This window comes from Thermobia domestica, chromosome 14 (assembly GCF_964235325.1).
Source record: "Thermobia domestica chromosome 14, izTheDome1.hap1.1, whole genome shotgun sequence".
NCBI classification, from domain to species: domain Eukaryota; kingdom Metazoa; phylum Arthropoda; class Insecta; order Zygentoma; family Lepismatidae; genus Thermobia; species Thermobia domestica.
This window is the reverse complement of record NC_137467.1, coordinates 55734415-55755058: the sequence shown is the minus strand read 5'-3', so window position 1 is coordinate 55755058 and position 20644 is coordinate 55734415. Positions and strand designations below refer to the sequence as shown.

At 35.3% G+C, this 20644-nt stretch overlaps 1 protein-coding gene across 1 annotated transcript in view; it reads left to right on the top strand.

Annotated features, from left to right (window-relative positions):
* LOC145669676 (beta-mannosidase-like) overlaps nucleotides 1-20644 on the top strand; it is a 186983-nt gene that overhangs the window by 18060 nt on the left and 148279 nt on the right. Inside the window, exons 4-5 of the mRNA XM_081737932.1 lie at nucleotides 10543-10691; nucleotides 18567-18784. Coding sequence (XP_081594058.1) covers nucleotides 10543-10691; nucleotides 18567-18784 — 367 coding nt within the window. The remainder of the gene's footprint in view (nucleotides 1-10542; nucleotides 10692-18566; nucleotides 18785-20644) is intronic.

Here is a 20644-nt window from a genome sequence, read left to right as displayed (position 1 = left end):
GAGTGCGGGTGTACTAGTGAAAGTATTAGTGATACATGCGTTATACAATTATTTAATGAGTATACACCAAATTCAGTATTATTATGTGAAGCATGTTCTGAACATAATAAAAATGAAAAAGATCACAACTGTTTGCTGCAGTATGATTACGAATTATTACAAAAGGTGTGGACGATCTTAATTAAACGTGAAATGAGAGATAATCTATAAACTTTATTTAAAGAAGCATTTTAAAGGTTGTAATATTAAGAACACTTATACTTTGGAGAAAAAAATTAATCTGGTATATGAATACATTACAGAGTGTGATTATTACTTCAAAGAAATAGTAGAAATGTTTTTAGAAAAAGATAAACAATTATTTAATTCTGTAAATGAACACTGAGACACTGTAGCATATGCATTTGATTGTGTATGAATTAGACGAATATGTTAGTGCTAAAATTACAAAGGGTTACAGCGAATTGAACTGTTCACTGGATCAATTTGTAGTATTGTAATATTAAGAATTTAATAGATTACAAACATTAAACTAACACATGTAAATAACAGTTAGAGCTAAAATACTGACTTTCTGGCAACTGAATTGTCAATAAGAGTAATGTATTGTTTTCTTTAAAAGAAATAAATAAACTGATCTGGATGACACAAAAATATACAAATGTAGCACCACAACTAAATGAACCACTCGTTTTTCTTAATCCGTCACAAAGGTATAAAATGTATCATCTTCACTTTTCTTCCGATTGTTACAAAAATGAAATAGACCACCCAGATTTATTAGAGTAATACAAAATGGTATAAAAATACTGAGCTTGTTATAATGGGCCTTCTTCCCTTTTTTGTGGTTGGTACAAAACTAAAAGGTGGTATAAAAGTGAATAGGTTTATTCCTTCGTTTATTTGAATAGCACAAAAAGGCATAGAAATTCTGAGCTTATTCCTTCGTTTGTTTGAGTAGCAGAATATGGTCTTTCTTTGTTTTTCTCTGGTTGGTACAGAAAGTAGAATTTGAGTAGTATAAAATGTACATAAAATAGACCTTCTCTCCGCTTTTTTAATTGCAAACAAAATTTATTCATTCTTCATTTTTTCTACTTGGTACAAAATTGAATAGGTCACTCAAATTTAACCCATCGTTTATTGTAATAGCACAAAAAGGTACAAATTGACCTTTGCTTAAGCCACCCAAAATTTGATTAGTACAAAATGTTAGTTCTTTCCTTTTTCTGCTTGCTACAAAACTAAATAGGCCGCACAAATTTATTCCTTCGTCCATTCGAGTATTACAAAATGATATAAAATTTTGAGTCTGGTTAGTACAAATTTATTCCTTTGTTTGTTTAAATAGTACAACATGGTCAAGGAATTGGGTAGACCACTCAATTGTGTAGCACAAAAAGTTATAACATGCTGAGCTAGTTAAAATGGTCTTTCTTCGCTGTTTTGGTTAGCACAAAAATTATTATTTAGTTGAATGGTATTTCCGTGCTTTTTTCGGTTTGGTATAAAACGATCCTTCTCGGCTTTTCCGGTCAGTACAAATTTATACCTTTGTTTCCTTTTTCTGCTTGGTACAAAACTAAATAATCCATCCAAATTTGCGTATTATGAAATGGTATAAAATTCTGAGTCCATGTTCGCTTTCTCAAATTTAGTCCTTCGTTTGTTTAAATGGTAAAACATGGCCTGGAAATGAGATTTCTCCTTGGTACAAAATTCAATAAGCCACTCAAATGGTATATCAGGCTGAGCTCCGCTTTTTGTGGTTATTAAAAATTTATTCCTATGTTTATTTGTGTAGCTTTTTTCTGTTTGGTACAAATATTACAAAAAAGGGCATAAAAATCTAAGCCTGATATAAATGGTTAGGACACCCATATTTATTTATTCCTTCCCTTATAGCCATGGCAACATTAGGTATGAAATGGTTCTTCTTTGCTTTTCTTCGAATGAGTACAAAAACTTAGACTACTCAAGTTATCCTCAGTTTTTAATGGTACAAAAAAGTATAAAATTGCCCTTCCCTGATTTTCTTCTGATTGGTACAAAAATAAAATTTGGGGTGGTACAAAATTGTACAGAAATATTGAACTAGTTAAAATGGGTCTCCTTCGGTTTTTTCTGTGGTTTCTACAAAATTTAATAGCTCACTTATATTTATGCCTTCGTTTATTAGACTAGTTTAAAATGATATAAAATTCGCCGCTAGTTAAAATGGTCCTTTGTTTGTTGAAATAATACAAAATGGTATAAAATACTCAGCTAGTTAAGATGATCCTGCTTCAGTGTTTCAAATTAAATAGCTCACTCAAATGCATTACTTCGCTTAATTGATTTTGAGTTTATACAAATTATAAGTCCTTTGTTTATTTGAATACTCCAAAATTGTGCAATTGCTTTGTTTTTCTCGGTGGTACAAAACTAAATAGATCACTCAAATTCTGAGATGGTTAAAATGGCATTTCTCAATAGTACAAAATTGAATAGGTCACTCAAATTTATCCCTTCGTTTGTTTAAATAGTACAAGATGATATAAAATATTCAGCTAGTTCAAAATTTACATAAATTCTGAGCTAGTTAAAATGGTCAATTTTCGTTTGTTTAAACAGTACATAATGATATAAAATTCTAAGCTAGTTAAAGTAGCTCTTCTTTTCTTTTCCAGTTGGTACAAAAGAAAATAATCCACCTAAATTTTATTCATTCTTCACTTCTTTTTTTCTAGTTGGTACAAAACTAAACATTCTATTTCTTCGTTTATTTGAGTAGTACAAAATGATATAAAATTCTGAGCTAGATAAAATGGCATTTCTCGTTGGTACAAAATTGAATAGGTCATACAAATTTATCCTTTCGTCTGTTTAAATAGTACAAGATGAGTTAAAACATACCTTAGCACAAAAAGGCACATAAATTCTGAGGTAGTTGAATTGGCATTACTCGTTGATAGAAAATTGAGTAGGTTCCCTTTGTTTCTTTAAATTCTCAGCTAGCTAAAATGGCATATCTTTGCTTTCTTTTTCGTTAGTCCATCCAAATTATTTTTTTCGTTTATTTTGAATAACCCAAAATGTACAGAAATTCTGAGCTAGTTACAAATGAGATTTATCGCTAGTACAATAGCAAATAAGTCACTAAAATTTATTCATTCTTCACTTTTTCTGCTTGGAACAAAAATGAATAGGTCACAGAAATCTCTTGCTGGCTACGTTTACGAATTATTAAAGCTTAAATATTTGACCTTTGACCTCGAAAGTCAGTACGTTTTTAACATGTACTATTTGATGACCTATTACTAGATTTGGAAACCGCACCTCAATGTGTGAATCCATTTTCGAGTCATTAGGTTTTAAGTATGTTGACCTTTGACCCCGGTGGTCATTATTTTGGAACATGTAGTACCTGATGACCAATTACTAGATTTGGAGACACCATCTCAATATGTGGATCCGTTTACGAGTTATTAGGTTTTAAATGTGTTGACCTTTGACCTCGATGGTCATTATTTTGGAACATGTAGTACCTGATGAACAATTACTAGATTTGGAAACACCATCTCAATATGTTTATCCGTTTTCGAGTGATTAGGTTTTAAGTATGTTGACCTTTGGCCTCGATGGTCATTATTTTGGAACTTGTAGTACCTGATGACCAATTACTAGATTTGGAAACACCATCTCAATATGTGGAACGTTTTCGAGTTATTAGGTTTTAAGTATGTTGACCTTTGACGTCGATGGTCATTATTTTGGAACTTGTAGTACCTGGTGACCAATTACCAGATTTGGAAACACCATCTCAATATGTGGATCCGTTTTCGAGTTATTAGGTTTTAAGTATGTTGACCTTTGACCTCGATGGTTATTATTTTGGAACTTGTAGTAGTTGATGACCAATTACTAAATGTGGAAACACGACCTCAATATGTTGCTTCGTTTACGAGTTATTAGGTTTTAAGTGTCATACAAACGACGTATCCCACATAAACTATAAGACCCAGGTAAAAGTAAGTGTTGTATTGGTAATCAGCATGGTCGGAAACCCCCATATGCCGAGTTTCATCCAAATCGGAAATGTAAATGTTTTGCGCATGCGTGTTATTTCTACTAGATTGGATTTGGCATACGCAACCAAGCATGGGTGTATACTATTTTATTTAGGGAATGAATAATAGGTCATAGTCTTTTACGGCCTACTTGTTGCACGTAGTCTGCTCCGGGGGAATCGGAACATGAATCGTAACTGTTTGCGTAATCGGCTCTTGAACCGGAACTGGCACTGCAACTGGAACAGTTTGTTATGTGACTGTAATTTTTCTGCGCATGCGTGGAATGTGTAATTAATTGGAAATTTAATTTTACTACGAATAAGCAATCAAGTGTGTGTGTGTTATTATTTTTTTATTCTCTGCTCTATTATGTTGCTATAAAGTGCTCGTAAAAGAGAACGAGGGTGTTATGTCTTATTTTATGTTTCTGCGCATAGCCGTAATCTGCTCCTAAACTGGAACAGTCTGCGGTCTGCTGTGTGTGTGTGTGTGTTTGTGTGTGTGTGTGTGTATGTGAGTTGTTATTTTGTTAATCTCTGCTCTATTATGTTGCCATGCGGAATCGGAACAGTTTTGCGCATATGCGAAGTAGGTCAAAAATTGGTCTCAAAATGGAGGGCGAATACACCCCCATTATTCTCTGCTATGTTTAAAAAGAGTGCTCATAAAAGGGAACGAGTGCACCCCTGCTATGTTATATAGTCTTATGTTATAGGTGCTATGTTAAATAGGCGGTTGGAGAATGTGTTATCGATCTGCTATGTTAAAAGTGCTCATAAGAGGGAACGAATACACCCCTGCTATGCTATATGTGCTATGTTAAATAGATGGATGGAGAATGTGTTATCGATCTGCTATGTGTTCGTAGTCTCCATGATCTTTCTTTAGCTCTGCTGTGTTATCGCTCTGCTATGTGTTCGTAGAGTGCTCATAAAAGGGAACGAATCTTATGTATTATCTGCTATGGTATGTGCCATGTACGCGGGGTCCTGCGCCAGCCAATCAGCGCGGCACTCCTAAAAGACCGTGCGCGTGTCCCGCCAATCAGCGTCAAGGGGGGCGGGGTCCGGTGCCAGGCAATCGGCGTGAACGGGGCGGGAGGGTCCTGCGCCAGCCAATTGGCGGGGGTCCCGCGCCAGCCAGTCAGCGCAGTAGATACTTCTAAAATGGAGGTCATAAAAGAGCGTGGCTGGTGTCAACCAATCAGCGTGAAGGGGCGTGGCCGGTGCCAACCAATCAGCGTGAAGGGGCGTGGCCGACGCCAGCCAATCAACGTCAAGGGTTTGCGCATGCGCAGTAGGAAAAAAACTGCCCCAAGTGACAACACCCTACTGCTATATGAAAACGTGTCTTAACGAATGTTGAGCACATGCTCGTAAATAATATAATTTTTTCAGCGATTGGAATCACTTTTTCAGGTGAAATTTTTTTAGTTTGTTAATTTGGTGTAGTTTTGTGAGATTGTCTTGTTATTTTGACTAAATGTATTATACGAAACGAGGTAATAGCGACAAAAAACGTGTCCTCAATTGTGGACGTTATGCAGCTGAGGTTTCAAAACTTTTCTCATTGTCATTATATTGGATACGCAAATATTTCATCTTATATGCTTTATTTTCAGCCTTTATGATTCGAAATTGTAAAAATTGGTAGCATAAAACGAAGTACGGTTAAAATCATATAAGTCTGTGTATTTTAGAATCTCTTTTATCATATTTTGAGAGCACCATTACGAAATGAAATGTGTACAGCCACTGCTTTACAAGATTGACCTGTTACCATATATAAAACCATAATTCAATTTGTATGAATATGGCAATTTTTGAGTTCATTCATTGTAATATCATCTGATGATGTAACAGTTGTGCGGTGGTTGGACAATTCTTTAGCTCATACGGTATCAAGTTATGCTGGAGTAGAACCTCAAGACGAAGCCTCAAGATTCTCCAGAAAAGAGAAGAAAGTTATCAAAATTCAACGTCCATTTGCAGTCTCAAAGTACAATCTTCATATGGGAGGGATTGATTTGATGGACTCGCTTGTAGCTCGTTAGAAATAAGAGGTGGTATATGCGTATATTTTATCATTTCTTGAATGTTACTGTGGTAAACGCTTGGATACTATGAACATTTAAAAGATGAGCATATGGATTTGCTTGAATTCAAAAGTCGTCTGGCTATGGGACTTATTTTCAAAGGAAATTCCACACCTGCAAGACCTAGAGGAAGACTCAGCACTGAGACTTCGCCACTTCCACTAAAGAAGAAAGCAATTCTGACCGTACCCAGGGAGAAAAGATTTGATGGAGGAGGTCATTACCCAAAGAAAGGTGACTCAAAATATGCAAATCATTGTCGTGATCTGAGATGTAGAGTAAGACACGATACATTTGTGGTATGTGTGATGTAACATTTTATCCAGAGTGCTTTGAAGTGTTTCATACTGCCCAATAAATGATCGTTCTCATTGTTTAGGGAGTTAATATAAACTTTTTTGTATCATTTTTATTATTTTGTTGCTTCAAACAAAGCAATAAGGATTTATGTTAATTTTTTGAGGCTTCATAAAAGTAATACGGATTATTTTATTGTATTGGTGTTCTAAACGTTCTCTTCCGTTGTTTTGACTTTCCAAGGATTCATCTTAACTGCTTTGCAACAGATTTTCGCCTTTTTATGTAGTTTTTCAACAATATTTCACACTTTTGTATCTGTTATATGTCACTAGTAAATTCATCTTTTGAAACAATATTTTTCCCTTTACTGCATAGCGTCCTCATATGAGGACATGTCATATCTCACTTATCAAACCACAAATTTTTTTTCAGATATCTATTTTAAGGAATCAGCTTGATCAGAATATCAAACCAAAAAAAGAAAAAAAAACATATTTTATAACTTTTTCATAATTCATGCATGAGAGGGCTAAAGAAATGTCTTTATGCTTTCCTTTCAAGTTGGATCAATTTATTCGTTCCTCTTTTTAAGGTTTCTTGTACGCCATAAATATGATTCTTGACTACAAGAAATTGCAGCGTCGGATATTGTTATGATGCATATCTGTCATTCGTTCTAACCTCTAATGTATCTTCCTCTTTTCAGTGTTTTGCTTCCACACTTCTTTTTCCTGTATTTCCTCCTGGACTTTTTTTTAAACATTTATTTTCTCACTGCTTGCTTTCGTTTGTTCGTTATTTGGAAACTAGCTGCACCCATTCACTTCGTTGGACAAACATAAAGCTTAGTTAGACTTTTAAATATTTTTCCTTCGTTCTGCTACTCATAAAATTTCTCCTCGTGTCTCGTTGTCATTGCAAACGAAAGGTTTATATAGAAAACTGTGGTAGCTGAAAAGGATGTCAGACTCAGTTGAAATTATTGTCGTTCTTACATGTAGACTATGTCGCCCTGAAATTTTTCTGAATAACTTTACTAGTTGTTAAGGTTTAAATTCCACATTATAACCTTAATATAATTAATTACAGATATAATCTCAAATATATTTTATTTAAGAGTATAAATCTATAATGATAATGCACAAAAGCATTTATTCATCTTGTAACTAATAAACAACTAATCAACTAATAATGATCACAGATTCAAACTCTATCATAACATATTTTAATATTAATATCAGCTGGTACGGACCCATAAACAAATTAACCATATTCTTCATGTTTACTTTCTAACACTAGTGACTTACGAATGGGAGAAACGCAAACATTTGACGAAGTCCAAACGCCATATCGTCGCTGCGTCTCGAAGAACCGCTATGTAACGTTTTTGTCGAAAATGAGTTATGTCGTACAAATAAACCAGAAAGTTGTCAGGCAGCGTCCCTTATAACATCATAATTTAATATTCAATTGTTTCACCACAACAATGAAAAATTATAAATTGAAATTAAAGGTTTCTGGTTCTCATCACGTACGCATTGATTAATGTATACAAATTCTCTATGTGCTTGTAAGGCGCAAAAGGTGCTATGTAAACACAAAAATAGTAATATAATACTGCTGAAGCAAGATACAAAAATGTACAGTGCATAATATATGCAGAATCAATTTTATTATATTTTTAAAGTGTTTCCGTGTATCTGGCAAAATTTTAAGTGCTCGGAATGTTTTTTGCTTCTGAAAAGTTGCGCTTTTAACACATAGCGGTTCTTCGAGGCTCAGCGACGAATGAAAATCCACAACTCAGAAAGCAAATATCTGCACAGAAAAAAAATGAGTATTCTTGCAGCGGATGACCTACTGTCCACTTTTTGACTTACCGCCCATAAGCCATAATCAAAACCTGAGAAATTGATTCTTAAAGTAGGCGAGAAACATATCACTACATAAATTAACAAATTTTAAGAATTTTGACTTAGTGTTTATATGCATCCACCACCACCGTTGGGAAATGAACCACCAGCTGGTGACCAATCGCAACGTCGAGATAAACACGATGTGTTTAATAGGAATGTTGATGAAATTATGATTTGTTGTACAAAATGATTGACATATTTAGCATTGCTTATTTTTGCATTTCTTTTCTACTCCTGTACTCTTTATGCCGTCCATTCACTTTCCATGTTTTTGCTTAACAAGTTCCATCATTTCATCATCACACTAACTGCTCTTGGTAGATTATTTTCATTGGGTGTTAAAGCTTGACCTCTAAAACACTTTCATGCAAATTGCTCAATTGCAATTACATGGTAGAATACAGTGGCTGTCATTTTGATGACACTACACCCAATTGCCAAATGGTACATTTCACTTTCATAGACTTATTTAATTTGTTTCTATTACTTGGAGAGGAGGGGAACGAGAACGCAGTGAGTCACCTGGTTGAAGTTGCACCAATACGCAAATCAAACAATTCATACTCATAGCCAATGACAAAGGCACTTCTTGCGAGAATACCAAAAACTGTCACGAGCTTACCAATCAGGTACAAGTCTACCTGTATGTCAAGTTTGATAAAGATCGAATAAGTTCTGTAAGTTGTAGTTGTTAGTGAGAAAGGGCCCATCCAGTTTGCCATAAGGACCAGACTGTGTCACGTGATAAGGTCAAAAGTCATATTACGTGCTAAATCGAGTTTGGAGATTATAAATTCAGATTTGAGATATTTCAAGCACGTAATCTCCGCGTTGGGCGCCCTGTGTAATTCGAAGTACTTTATATACTTTACCATATACTTATCATATACTTTATCATTATTATTGATTTTACTCAAACATCTTGACTTCTGACAATGTTCTCTCCATATTTACTTTACGTGTTACTTTTTATAGCTCTATATTATGTCTTTGAAATAACCTTTCAATTAGCCATCCCCTTATTATAGTTTTTTGGTAGACGACTTTCGTTTGCTTATTGCTTTTTTATTGACTTCAATGTTCATGTTTTCTGATTTTTTGTACTATGTTCCATCCATTTTAGAACAATTTGCTTTTGGAATATAGAACCTATATAGTCTCTTCTATATTTGAACTGAAATTCAGCCATCTCCCCCAAAGTTGGTTCACATAATCGCAACCGGATAGGCTCTTTGGCAGAAATTTAATCAAGTTCAAACTCTAACGTCAATAGATTATGATTCAAGAATAATGGGTCTACCTTTGGCCGGATTAACAGAGGGGTTTAGGGAGACTATTGCCCCGGGCCTTCATGTGAACAGGAGCCTCCCCACTGTTCAAAATCTCAACTGGCTATCTAAAAACAATCATGAAGATACAATCATCACCATCAAATAAAATATTACCAAAAATATGAAAAAATATCCCCTTAACTTTCCTACTGTATTTCCACATAAATGTATAAGGTGAAATCAGCAGGGGCCACATATTTTTTTTCTAGCTCTGGACCTCCAGATGGGTTAATCTAGCCCTGGGTCTACCTACACAGGAACAAATATTTTACAGTCAAGATTTATTTCAACGCCAAGTTTGGTCAAGATCAAATAATTTCTCTATCATGCATTCCGTTCTTGTAATTTTTGAAAGAAAACCATGTATTAAAGAAAAAATAAGGAAAAACTACGTATTAATGCGTTACAGGCTTCTACAATTTATGGATTGTTCAATAAAGATCGCGTTACAACGCATGTGATAGCTGTTATTTTTAATGTATGGGACTAATACATGGTACTTAAAAAAAAGTTTTCGTTTTCAAAATTTTTACTAGAATTGGTACTATATTTGAAGAGTTTGTGAAGAGCGAAAAATTTGACTGTTAGTTTTGTGACCCTACTCTTCTTCAATTCTCTCCATAAAAAAATGCAAGGTATCATTTTGAGATGTGGGATTTCCCAGTAAGAACTCAATCCTACTCAGGCTGATAAGTGGGATTGCTGAAAGTATTTAGGTAGATTACTGCTGGATGCAATAAGTGATAAATTTAAGTAATTATTTATATAGAATTGTCATACTACATTACATGAACTAATACCTATTAGAAAAAATCTATCGTTTCACTAACAGCTATTTATTTTTGTAGTGACACCAAAACTTTTGAAGAGCAACAGAATTCTCCTAACTTTCGAGGGATTAGATACTGTTAGTACTATATTTGTGAATGGGAAAATTGTTGGCAGTTCTGACAACATGTTTGTCAGGTACAGCTTTGATGTGAAGCAGTATTTAACGGTAAGAATCTACTATGTACTAGTATATGTATCGTGCTAAATGGATCTTGGGCCTTAAGAGGAAAATTGAAATGAAATCTTTTAGATCTACGTCCCACGGTTATGCGTGTTTTGACTAATGGAGACGGGGATTATGAGAATGAATGAAATGGTCGAGTGAAGCAAGTAGGGGAAAATGGGAAAACCCTTGAGAATACCCCCACACACGGTGCTCGTTCACCACAAAACTCATTTCGCGCAAGCTTAGATCGAACCAGAGATCCCACATACTAGAGGAGCAGCTAGATTAGCTACCAATGGACCCTCCTCCCAGGGCTAAATTAAACTAGTATTTTCAGAGTTTTCAAACATCCGTGAATCGGATTTAAGATGTTAATACGAAACAAAAAGTGTTCCAAAAAGTGAAAATTCAAGACGTCTGCCAGCCGCATATCATTTACGTATAAAATAACTGTTTTTTTTTTTTTTTTTTTTAAATTTTACAGAACGAAAATTAACAACAGTAGAATTATAAAACATTCCTTCTTTTGTTTGGTATATAACAAGCAATTAAGAATATTTATTGTTGTCACTATATTGTTTAGGTTTAGAACAAAAAGAGAAGAAATATAAGATATATATATATATATATATATATATATATATATATATATATATATATATATATATATATATATATATATGTATATGTATATATATTTATATATATATTTCCGGTTTCTCTGAATTTCTCTTTTCGCTTACAGAGCCACTGACACTTGGAAGTCAAATTTATTACCAAAATATTGTGTTATGTATACTCGGACGATGTATCAAAATCTATTAGTAGCACTTGATTAGTTAAAGATATAAGAAACTTATAGGAGTAAAGCAAATACTGGAGAAACCCTTGAAATTAGGAATAAAATATTTTATAAAATATAGTTCGTTTATCTTCATTTCAAGACAGTACATACATGATTGAAACATATCGAGATTTTCAAAGAATTGTCTCTTTCATTCACATTCACATCTTATGAATTCACAGAAAATGTAATATTATAAAAAGTTTGTTTATCTTAAATTAAGTCAATATATATATCGTATTTCTTCGAATATAAGACTTCGAATATAAGACTTCGACTTTTTGTCAGCTTTTAGACGTCCAAAATTTAGGTGCGCCTTAGATTCGATGGCGTCTTGGATTCGATGTATATACACATATTTGTTCACACATATTTGTTCACGTCTTGGATACACATATTTGTTCATTGCACGTAAAATCTACTGCAGTCTTTAATACTTTTATTTACAATTAATTTGCTTAAAATTGGTTGTATTACAAGAATGACAGATTGCACAGAGATGATAATTGCTCACGAACAATTAACAGTTTTCTTTTACTGATAAGAAAATGCTTATCGAAATAGGAATGTATTTGTACACTATTTCTGCGTCTTAGATTCGACACTTTAAAAATGAGTTTAAATGAGGTGAAATTTCAGGTGCGCCTTAGTTTCCATGGCGCCTTATATTGGAAGAAATATGGTATATGATTCATATATACTTAAACTTCTAAACGAATGGTTCCCTTCCCAAGAATGGTTTAAGATTTACCATCGGAATATGGGCTATCAAACTTCACATTCATCTTCTGAATTATCTGAAATATCTGATAAGCTATCAACTGACAGGAGATCAATATTATCTTTATTTTCATCATCAACTATAGTATGAATACTGCCATCCATAGTCAAAATGTTCCCTATATTTTCAGGTAAAACGCAACTCTCTGATCACACGTTCTAATCACAAATTTGCCAACCATGTAGAATTGGGCTGGGAAAGTCTGGATTTGGTATACGTAATTGCTTCCATATACCACATGTGTAATTTACAAGGGTGATACGTCGAAGTAGCGAACGTTTGCATGGTGGCAACTTGTAGAAATGCACTTTGAAAGAACATCTTATCAGTTTATCTCCACCATCACTTTTTCTTTAACATAAACATCCGGACTTCATCAACGTCTTTCATGCAAGTATGTTCATACATCAAGGAAGTAAATTCATTTAATTGAACTGTTAATGTTTCAAAAACATCCCATTGGTTTCCTAATGCAGTAAAATGTCTTGAAATGTTTTGTTCTTCTCCATTTTGTTCAAAGATATCACTTTACCTTCCCCTTAAAAGCACAGTTGCAATCTCCACCAGTGAAGCATTGCAATCTCAAAAGAACATCACAAAAACCTTGGCCAAATTTCCTTATGATACCGTAAATATATTGGTGAATAATAAACTAAAATAAAAATATGTCACTATCAGGGCGTCGAACCACTACATTCTTATAATTATTTTTTCCGGTGCATGAGAAACAATATTACTCTAGTATGTGTTTATTCTTGGGTAGAATGAAGGGATTCAATCTCTTTCTCCTCAATTGATTTTCCATCTGACGTCAAAAGGAAAACATTTCCTTCAACAACAAGTGTAACGTTTCTACCAACAAGTCGTGTTGCTGCTGAGTTACTCTTCCACGCACGATGCATTAGGTTCTCCAATTGCTTCTTATTTTCATTGTTTTGCAGAAAAATGTTTTCTAGCTTTAGGTCGCTGGAGTAATAGTTCTTCACTATATCCACGGCACAGACATTCTTGATACTTTATAGAACTCCACGTAAATGTTATTTGAGAATGTTACATGTGCTTTACGGTTGTGGGAGTCCAGCATTTTGAGGCAAATTTCTCCAAAAGTTGGTGGCAAATCCTTCATTGCATGAAACTGAGCATTGCCATCTTCTATGAAAAGGGTTTCCTCTGTAAGAGGGGTATATGCAGCATCTAAGACAACTCTAGTAAGGTATTGCACTATTTTGCTCTTGTTTGTTTACGCCATGAATCAGTTAGGTGTGCCCAGACTGAGGAACAGATGTTATACAATATGTCATGAGTTCATCGATGCTCACTTGTTCTTCAAGCTGAGATTTAACAAGTATTTTGAAAGCATCACCATCCTGTTCTTGATATTTTATAACTAGCCCATCGGATGCTTTCAACTTAATCATTTATTTTTGCGGGCCATGGATTTTAGATTAAGTCGTGGCAGCCTGTCAAAGAAGTTTTTCCTGGTTTTAACCTCACCTTCTTCAACCTGAAGCATTTACTGTAGAAATCTCTTTCTCTCTTTTCCCTGCTTCTTCAGCACCAGAATATTGCATGCAATATCTGAAGGAAGAGGAGTATCAGATGAAATTATGTACAAATTATCTTTATCAGAACTCTAAACGGATTAACATAAGCCTGTAGTGTTTCCATTGCTTCCATTTCACGCTGAACTGCAACTTCGCTTCGACAAATTTCTGATGACGAAGGTTCACTATGTTCGTCGTTTTCCAGAGTGTCTTCACCGCGAACCATACCAGTCATTTCCAGTGTCATTTCATAATACTTGCTTCTTTCAGAACCTGTAAAAGTTGGAAAGCACTGTAGTTGACTATGATGCCACTGAGTCCAGCTCCACCAGAGCCAATACGAGATTTAGCAAATCTCATGAATGTTTCTTTCATAGTCTTATCAATAGAACACCTGTTACCTGGATTGAATAAGCGAGCTACTGAAATTGCTTCTTTATTTAACATCTGAGATGCTGCTGGGTGTATAGTGTCGATGTTTGGTAGGAATACTTCAAACTATGTAAGGTAACGGGCACAATTGTGGCCAACAAAACTGAAGAATAGATTGGCCATATCTCCCATGCATTTATGAAAAAGACTAAAGTTGTTTGTCTTAACTGCACAGAACAACATAAACACAAGTCGAGTATTGTACATGAAGCTTAACCCGACGTTAGCGGGTTTGCATATTTCTAACCTTCTCTTCAAAGAAAATGTAGTCTTTCATACGACGTTGGATAATAGGGTCTTGGAGAGCTATGTCAAGATTATAGGCATTGCAAGTTTTTACTAGTTTTAAGTAAAGGACTGTTCAAAATCTCATCAGTTTGGTCGCTTTTTTGTGACAGATATACGTCAAAAGATAGAGGTTCCAATGCTTCATTGACTATCTTCAAGCACCACATAACGGACACCACTCAGACAGCTAGCAGAGACTAGGTTGGCTTCTAACATTATTTCGGAATAACCTGATCCTTCCTTCTTGCGGCCATATTTAAGTAGTTCATTATCGTATAAAAGGCTCCAATAAACACTAATTTATATGATTTTTAAATTCTTCTAGATTGCTTCATATAATTGGAAGCGTTTTCATACATACCCCTAGATAAAATGTTGTTATAGCGTACACCTGACCCACCTTTCCCGTAGCTTCTTCACACAGTTTAAGGAGTTCTTTCATAACATTGTACCACGTTACGGGCTCTGCGATTGATGGATAATTGCCAATAGTTGTTAGAAGAGTTGGTGATAGTATTGGGTGTTGGTTGATGATTTATACAGATACTGGGAGACTGAAGTAACTTTTGTGTTGCTGCGACCCCCTCAGGCCTAGGATAGTCGCCTATGATTTTCTAATATTTTTGTTTTATATTTTTCATGTTATGTGCTATTATTATTAGTGTATTTTGAGTATTTTTATTTAAAGGTTTCCTAGTATATTGTTTACTTTTAACCCTTTTCAAGACATCTGTTTTAATTTTTACGGCAATCTTTTGTCCCTTAATCCGAAATCCAACGAACCACTGGCGTAACAACCCTCCAACGCCATCTGGTAACGACTGGTTGAACTACCTAGCGACGAACACGTGATCGGAGAGTCGTGCCACCGTGCTTCTAACAGGCGTCAGAAGTATTCTGGATGTAGTAGCCGTCAAGTATTTATTCACGTGACTTCGACCCTCATGACGCTGAATGGACGTCGAAAATTAAGGTGTACTGGCTGTGAATCGAACCCGGAACCAAGTGGAAGTGAGTGCAACGTCTTATCTACTAAATTACATATGCTCTATTGCACTATTCCACCAAACTTATTTTCGATTTATATCTTTTAGAAATCTTGTTACCCGCGTAGCGTAGTCGCTAACGCTTTCGCCTTCGGTGCGAACGGTCCCGGGTTCGATTCCCGGTGGGGACAGTCGGTCGAAAGAGTGCAAGAAGCATTTTCAGGGCAGCAACCTGAATGAGGTTTCCTGGGTTTTCCTCATTTATACCATGCAAATGTCGGGGTGGTACTTAACTTATACGTCCAAGGCCTTTCCTTCCTTCCCTTTCGCCGGATAGTGTGTCCGCCGAGGGACGTTATCCTTCATACGTGACGGGATAAGTAGTCATAGAAGCCGAAAGCCCAGAAATATACGTCCTAACACCTCCTTTTAGAAATCTTATCTTTGCATATATCTATTAGGATTATCTTGATCGGATTATATGACAACATTACTGACGTCCCCACTAATTAAAGACTTTGCGAAAAAAAAAAAACAGTCAAGTCCAAAAAGGGAAATTGTAAAGGAGATAGCTTCACAAGGGTTTCTCGTCGTCCGATTTTCTTCAAACTTATCACATATATACTAGACCGAAAATAATTCGACACGTATTTTTTTGTTTCTTTCGGAAAATAGGTTAAGGGGAGCAAAGGGCCCCACTTCAATAAACGGTTACCTTTACTAAAATGGTCACATTAAAGAAACGAAACTCGGCCGATGCAAAGATGACTTCAAAGTAGGAAATACCGGTTTTGTCGTTTTTGCGAGAAAAGAGTTTTAGGGGCAATGACTCCCTTCTAAATGACAAAGGATACCGTACAATCTTTAAGGAAATTTGATTTCCATGGAATTGCTTGAAATCGTGATATGTTGTAGATATTGCGTAGTTTTCTGGAATTCGGTAAAAATGAAAGAAACCGTGATATGTTGTAGATATTGTGATCCTGAGAAAAAGTCACAATTTGTACCACCATCCATCACTGACTGTTTGGCCACTGCAGAGCCACTTTTTATAAAAAGAGCAGAAGATAACGGTATTCTGGATTCCGGTGGTATTTCTTGAAACCGCGATATTTTGTAGATATTGTGATTCAGAAAAAACGTCTTAATGGACAAAACCACCAATCACTGACCGTTTGGCCACTACGAAGCCGCTCTTTTGAAAGCAGCCGAGCCTCAGATAGTGATATTCTGGATTTCAGTCAAAATATCAGAAACCGTAATATGATGTAGATATTGTCATCCTGAGAATAAGTCTCAATGGACACAATCACAAGTCACTAATCGTTTGGTTACCACAGGGTTACTTTCTTGAAAACAGCCAAGTATAACGATGTTCTGTATTTCTGTATGAATGAGTAAATTTGTGATATGTTGTAGATCTTCTCATCGTGAGAAAAAGTCTTAATGAACACAACCGTCAATTGTTGACAGTATGGCCACTACAGGTCCAGATTTTTTAAAACAGCCGGATATAACGATATTTTTGATTATGGTGTAAAGGAATGAAATTGTGATACGCTGTAGATGTCATGATCCTGAGAAAAATTGTCTAGGGCTTTCCAGGGTTTTCCTTTGTTCTTCAAGATAAACACAGGAATGTTGTCTATGCTTAAATGATGTTATCCTCTACTCTTCCCATCCCTTTTCCGTGTTATGTAATAGGACGTTTCATGGCTTCATACAATTTCCCCAAAATTCCAGATTATCCTTACCTTCTGCTGCTTTAAGAAATGTGGTCCCGTAGTTGCCAAATGGTCAGTGATTGGTCGTTGTGTCCATTGAGACTTTTTCTCAGGATCGGAATCAATCAATCTATCTATCTATCTATCTATCTATCTATCTATCTATCTATCTATCTATCTATCTATCTATCTATCTATCTATCTATCTATCTATCTATCTATATTGCGGTTTCAACCAATTCCACCGAAATCTAGAATATCTACCTTCTGCTGTTGTCAAAAAAGTGTTTCGTAAGTGGTCAAACGGTCAGTGATAGGTGGTTGTGCCCATTCAGTCTTTTTCTCGGGATCACAATATCTATAACATATCATAGTTCAGTCATTTTCATCATAAAAATCCAGAATATCACTACCTTGGACTCATTTTAAAAGAGTGGCCCTGTAGTGGCTAAGCGGTTAGTGATTGGTGGTTATGTCCGTTAAGACTTTTTCTCAGTATCACAATATCACAAGATATCACGGTTTCAGTCATTTTTTTTTTTTACCGAAATCCAGAATATCGTTATCTTCGGCTGTTTTCAAAACGTGGCCCTGTAGTGGCCAAACGGTTGGTGATTTCTGGTTGTGTCCATTGAGACTTTTTCTCAGGTACACAATATCTACAACATATAACGATTTCAATCAATTCCCCCGAAATCGAATTTCCGTAAGGATTGTGCGGGGTCTTTTGTCATTTCGAAGAGAGCCATTGCCCCTTGAAACTCTTTTCTTGCAAAAACGACAAAACCCGTATTTCGTACTGTGAAGTAATTTTTGCATCGGCAAAGTTTCGTTTCCTTAATGTGGCTCTTTTAGTCAAGGGGACAAGGACTCTGTTTTGAAGTGGGGCCCCTTTCCCCCTTTAACCTGTTTTCCGGAAGAAACAAAAATATATATTTCGATTTATTTTCGGATGAGAAGAAACCCTTGTGAAGCTATCTCCGTTATATTTTCAGTTTTCGGACTTGACTGGTTTTTGCCTCAAAGTCTTCAATTCCTGTCAATTAATGTGTTTAATAAAGCAAGGATGGAACGTCTTATTTTCCACATACAGGATAATTAGAAAATGTCCTACCTGGTGAAAAAAAGAACTATACTAAATCTACGCATCATCTTGTTATTAATTACTTTATGTTCAAAAATAATAATCATACATCGTATTTAAATGAATAGTAAATCTTTCTGATGTACTTATATTATACGTGTTTTTTTTTTAATATTTTTTGTTCTATTCTAGGAAGGAGCAAATGAAATTAAAGTGAAATTCGTATCTCCTGTCGAATATTCGAAAAATAAATATCAGGAACACCATGTTAAATATAACTACACTGTACCTCCAGGTTGCTACCAGAATGAATCAGTTCAGAATGGAGAATGTCATGTAAACCACATTAGAAAAATGCAGGCATCATTTTCCTGGGATTGGGGACCTGCCTTTCCGTCTATGGGAATTTGGTAACTATACGTGCTTTGGTTTAGATTATTGTGCACTTGATGCTGTAACCTGAACATGAATGCTAGTGGTTAAAGAGCTAGATATCCTAGGGTATGCTAAAGCGAGAATTTGACGTACCTAATCGATCATGCACTGCCTTGTATAAGAGAAGCTATATAGCTTTAACCTCCACTTTTCTAAGATACTGTAGAAAAATATTAGATAAATACCATCTTGAAGTATGAATATAATAGTGCGCATGTCCTGAAGTGGAAATACTCAGTGTCAGCGCTGACAATATAATATGAGGGCAGTTCCATTTTTAATATGAGAGAAATACGATTGTTATTACATAAGCATATTACCATGCACAATACGAAAACATTTGTGTTACTAATAGCAGGAAAATATGATAGTGAAGAATGTTTATATCATGAATATGAGAGCACTTTTGTTTCTAATAGCGGACAAATACAATAGTGATTACGTAAGTATGTTTATATCGTGGATATGAGAGTGCTGGTGTTTTCATAGGAGAGAAGTACGTATGTTTGTATCGTGGATATGACAATACTCTTGTTTTTAATAGAAGAGCAATATGATAGCGATTACGTAAGTATGTTTGTATAATGGATATGAGAGTGCTGGTGTTTTCATAGGAGAGAAGTACGTATGTTTGTATCGTGGATATGACAATACTCTTGTTTCTAATAGAAGAGCAATATGATAGCGATTACGTAAGTATGTTTGTATCTTGGATATGAGAGTGCTGGTGTTTTCATAGGAGAGAAGTACGTATGTTTGTATCGTGGATATGACAATACTCTTGTTTCTAATAGAAGAGCAATATGATAGCGATTACGTAAGTATGTTTGTATCGTGGATATGAGAGTGCTGGTGTTTCCATAGGAGAGAAGTACGTAAATACGTTTATTTAATGATTGGTGTTGCACTGCTAATCAAAATATAAAATGTTCAGTAAAAAACTAACACTTCAGTGTAGCTTGGTAATTGGAATTAGTTGAGAAACGAAATTTTGTATGTAGAAACGTTAGTTTTTAGGATGTAAGTTTATGGATTAATTATGGACATGGATTAATTTATGGATATAGATTAATTTTTATTCCATATCGTGACAGGTAAACCAGCACGGATGATAAACGTGCATCAGGGAAATGATTAAATCAAGAGAAATGTATGTGACGATCTGCTGAATTTATTTTGGAAATGTCAAGAATGTTTGCAGGAGTCATCAGCTGTGATGTAACCTGGCTGTTTCATTTTGATTCTGAGAGCAAACGGCAGTCGATAAAGTTGATACATTCAGGATTCCCACATGAAAAGAGTTCCCGACTGGTCAGGTTATACAACAAATTGATGGTGACAATATTTTGGGGTTGCAGTGCAGAGAGGCAAATGAATCATATATTGAATGACATTTGCAAAGGATCAAAGGACCAATGCTTCTACTTATAAATTTTTGATTGTCGTACTTACCAATACCAAACTACAGTGAATTGTGCGTTCTTTTTGATGGACTTTCGACAATGATTCTAAGAATATTAACATGCCGAAGCAAACATTCCTTGCCCATCCAAAACTACGGTACGTACGATACGTGTAACAGTAAATAACGCTTCCCATTTGGGAGAGGTCAGAGAGGTGAACATTCACTTTTCGATTTCGACAGTTAAGGATGTGATGTCACAGCTTTACATACTGGTTGTAAATACTTTTTTTTTTTCATATGACAAGTTACATATTCTTAAGCGAGTATTATTCTACTCCGTTCAGTTGGATTTGTGAGCTCCTTCGTGGCTAAACTGTTAACATACGCGCCTTTGGAGTGGGAGGCCCGGATTCGATTCGCGGCGGGAGAT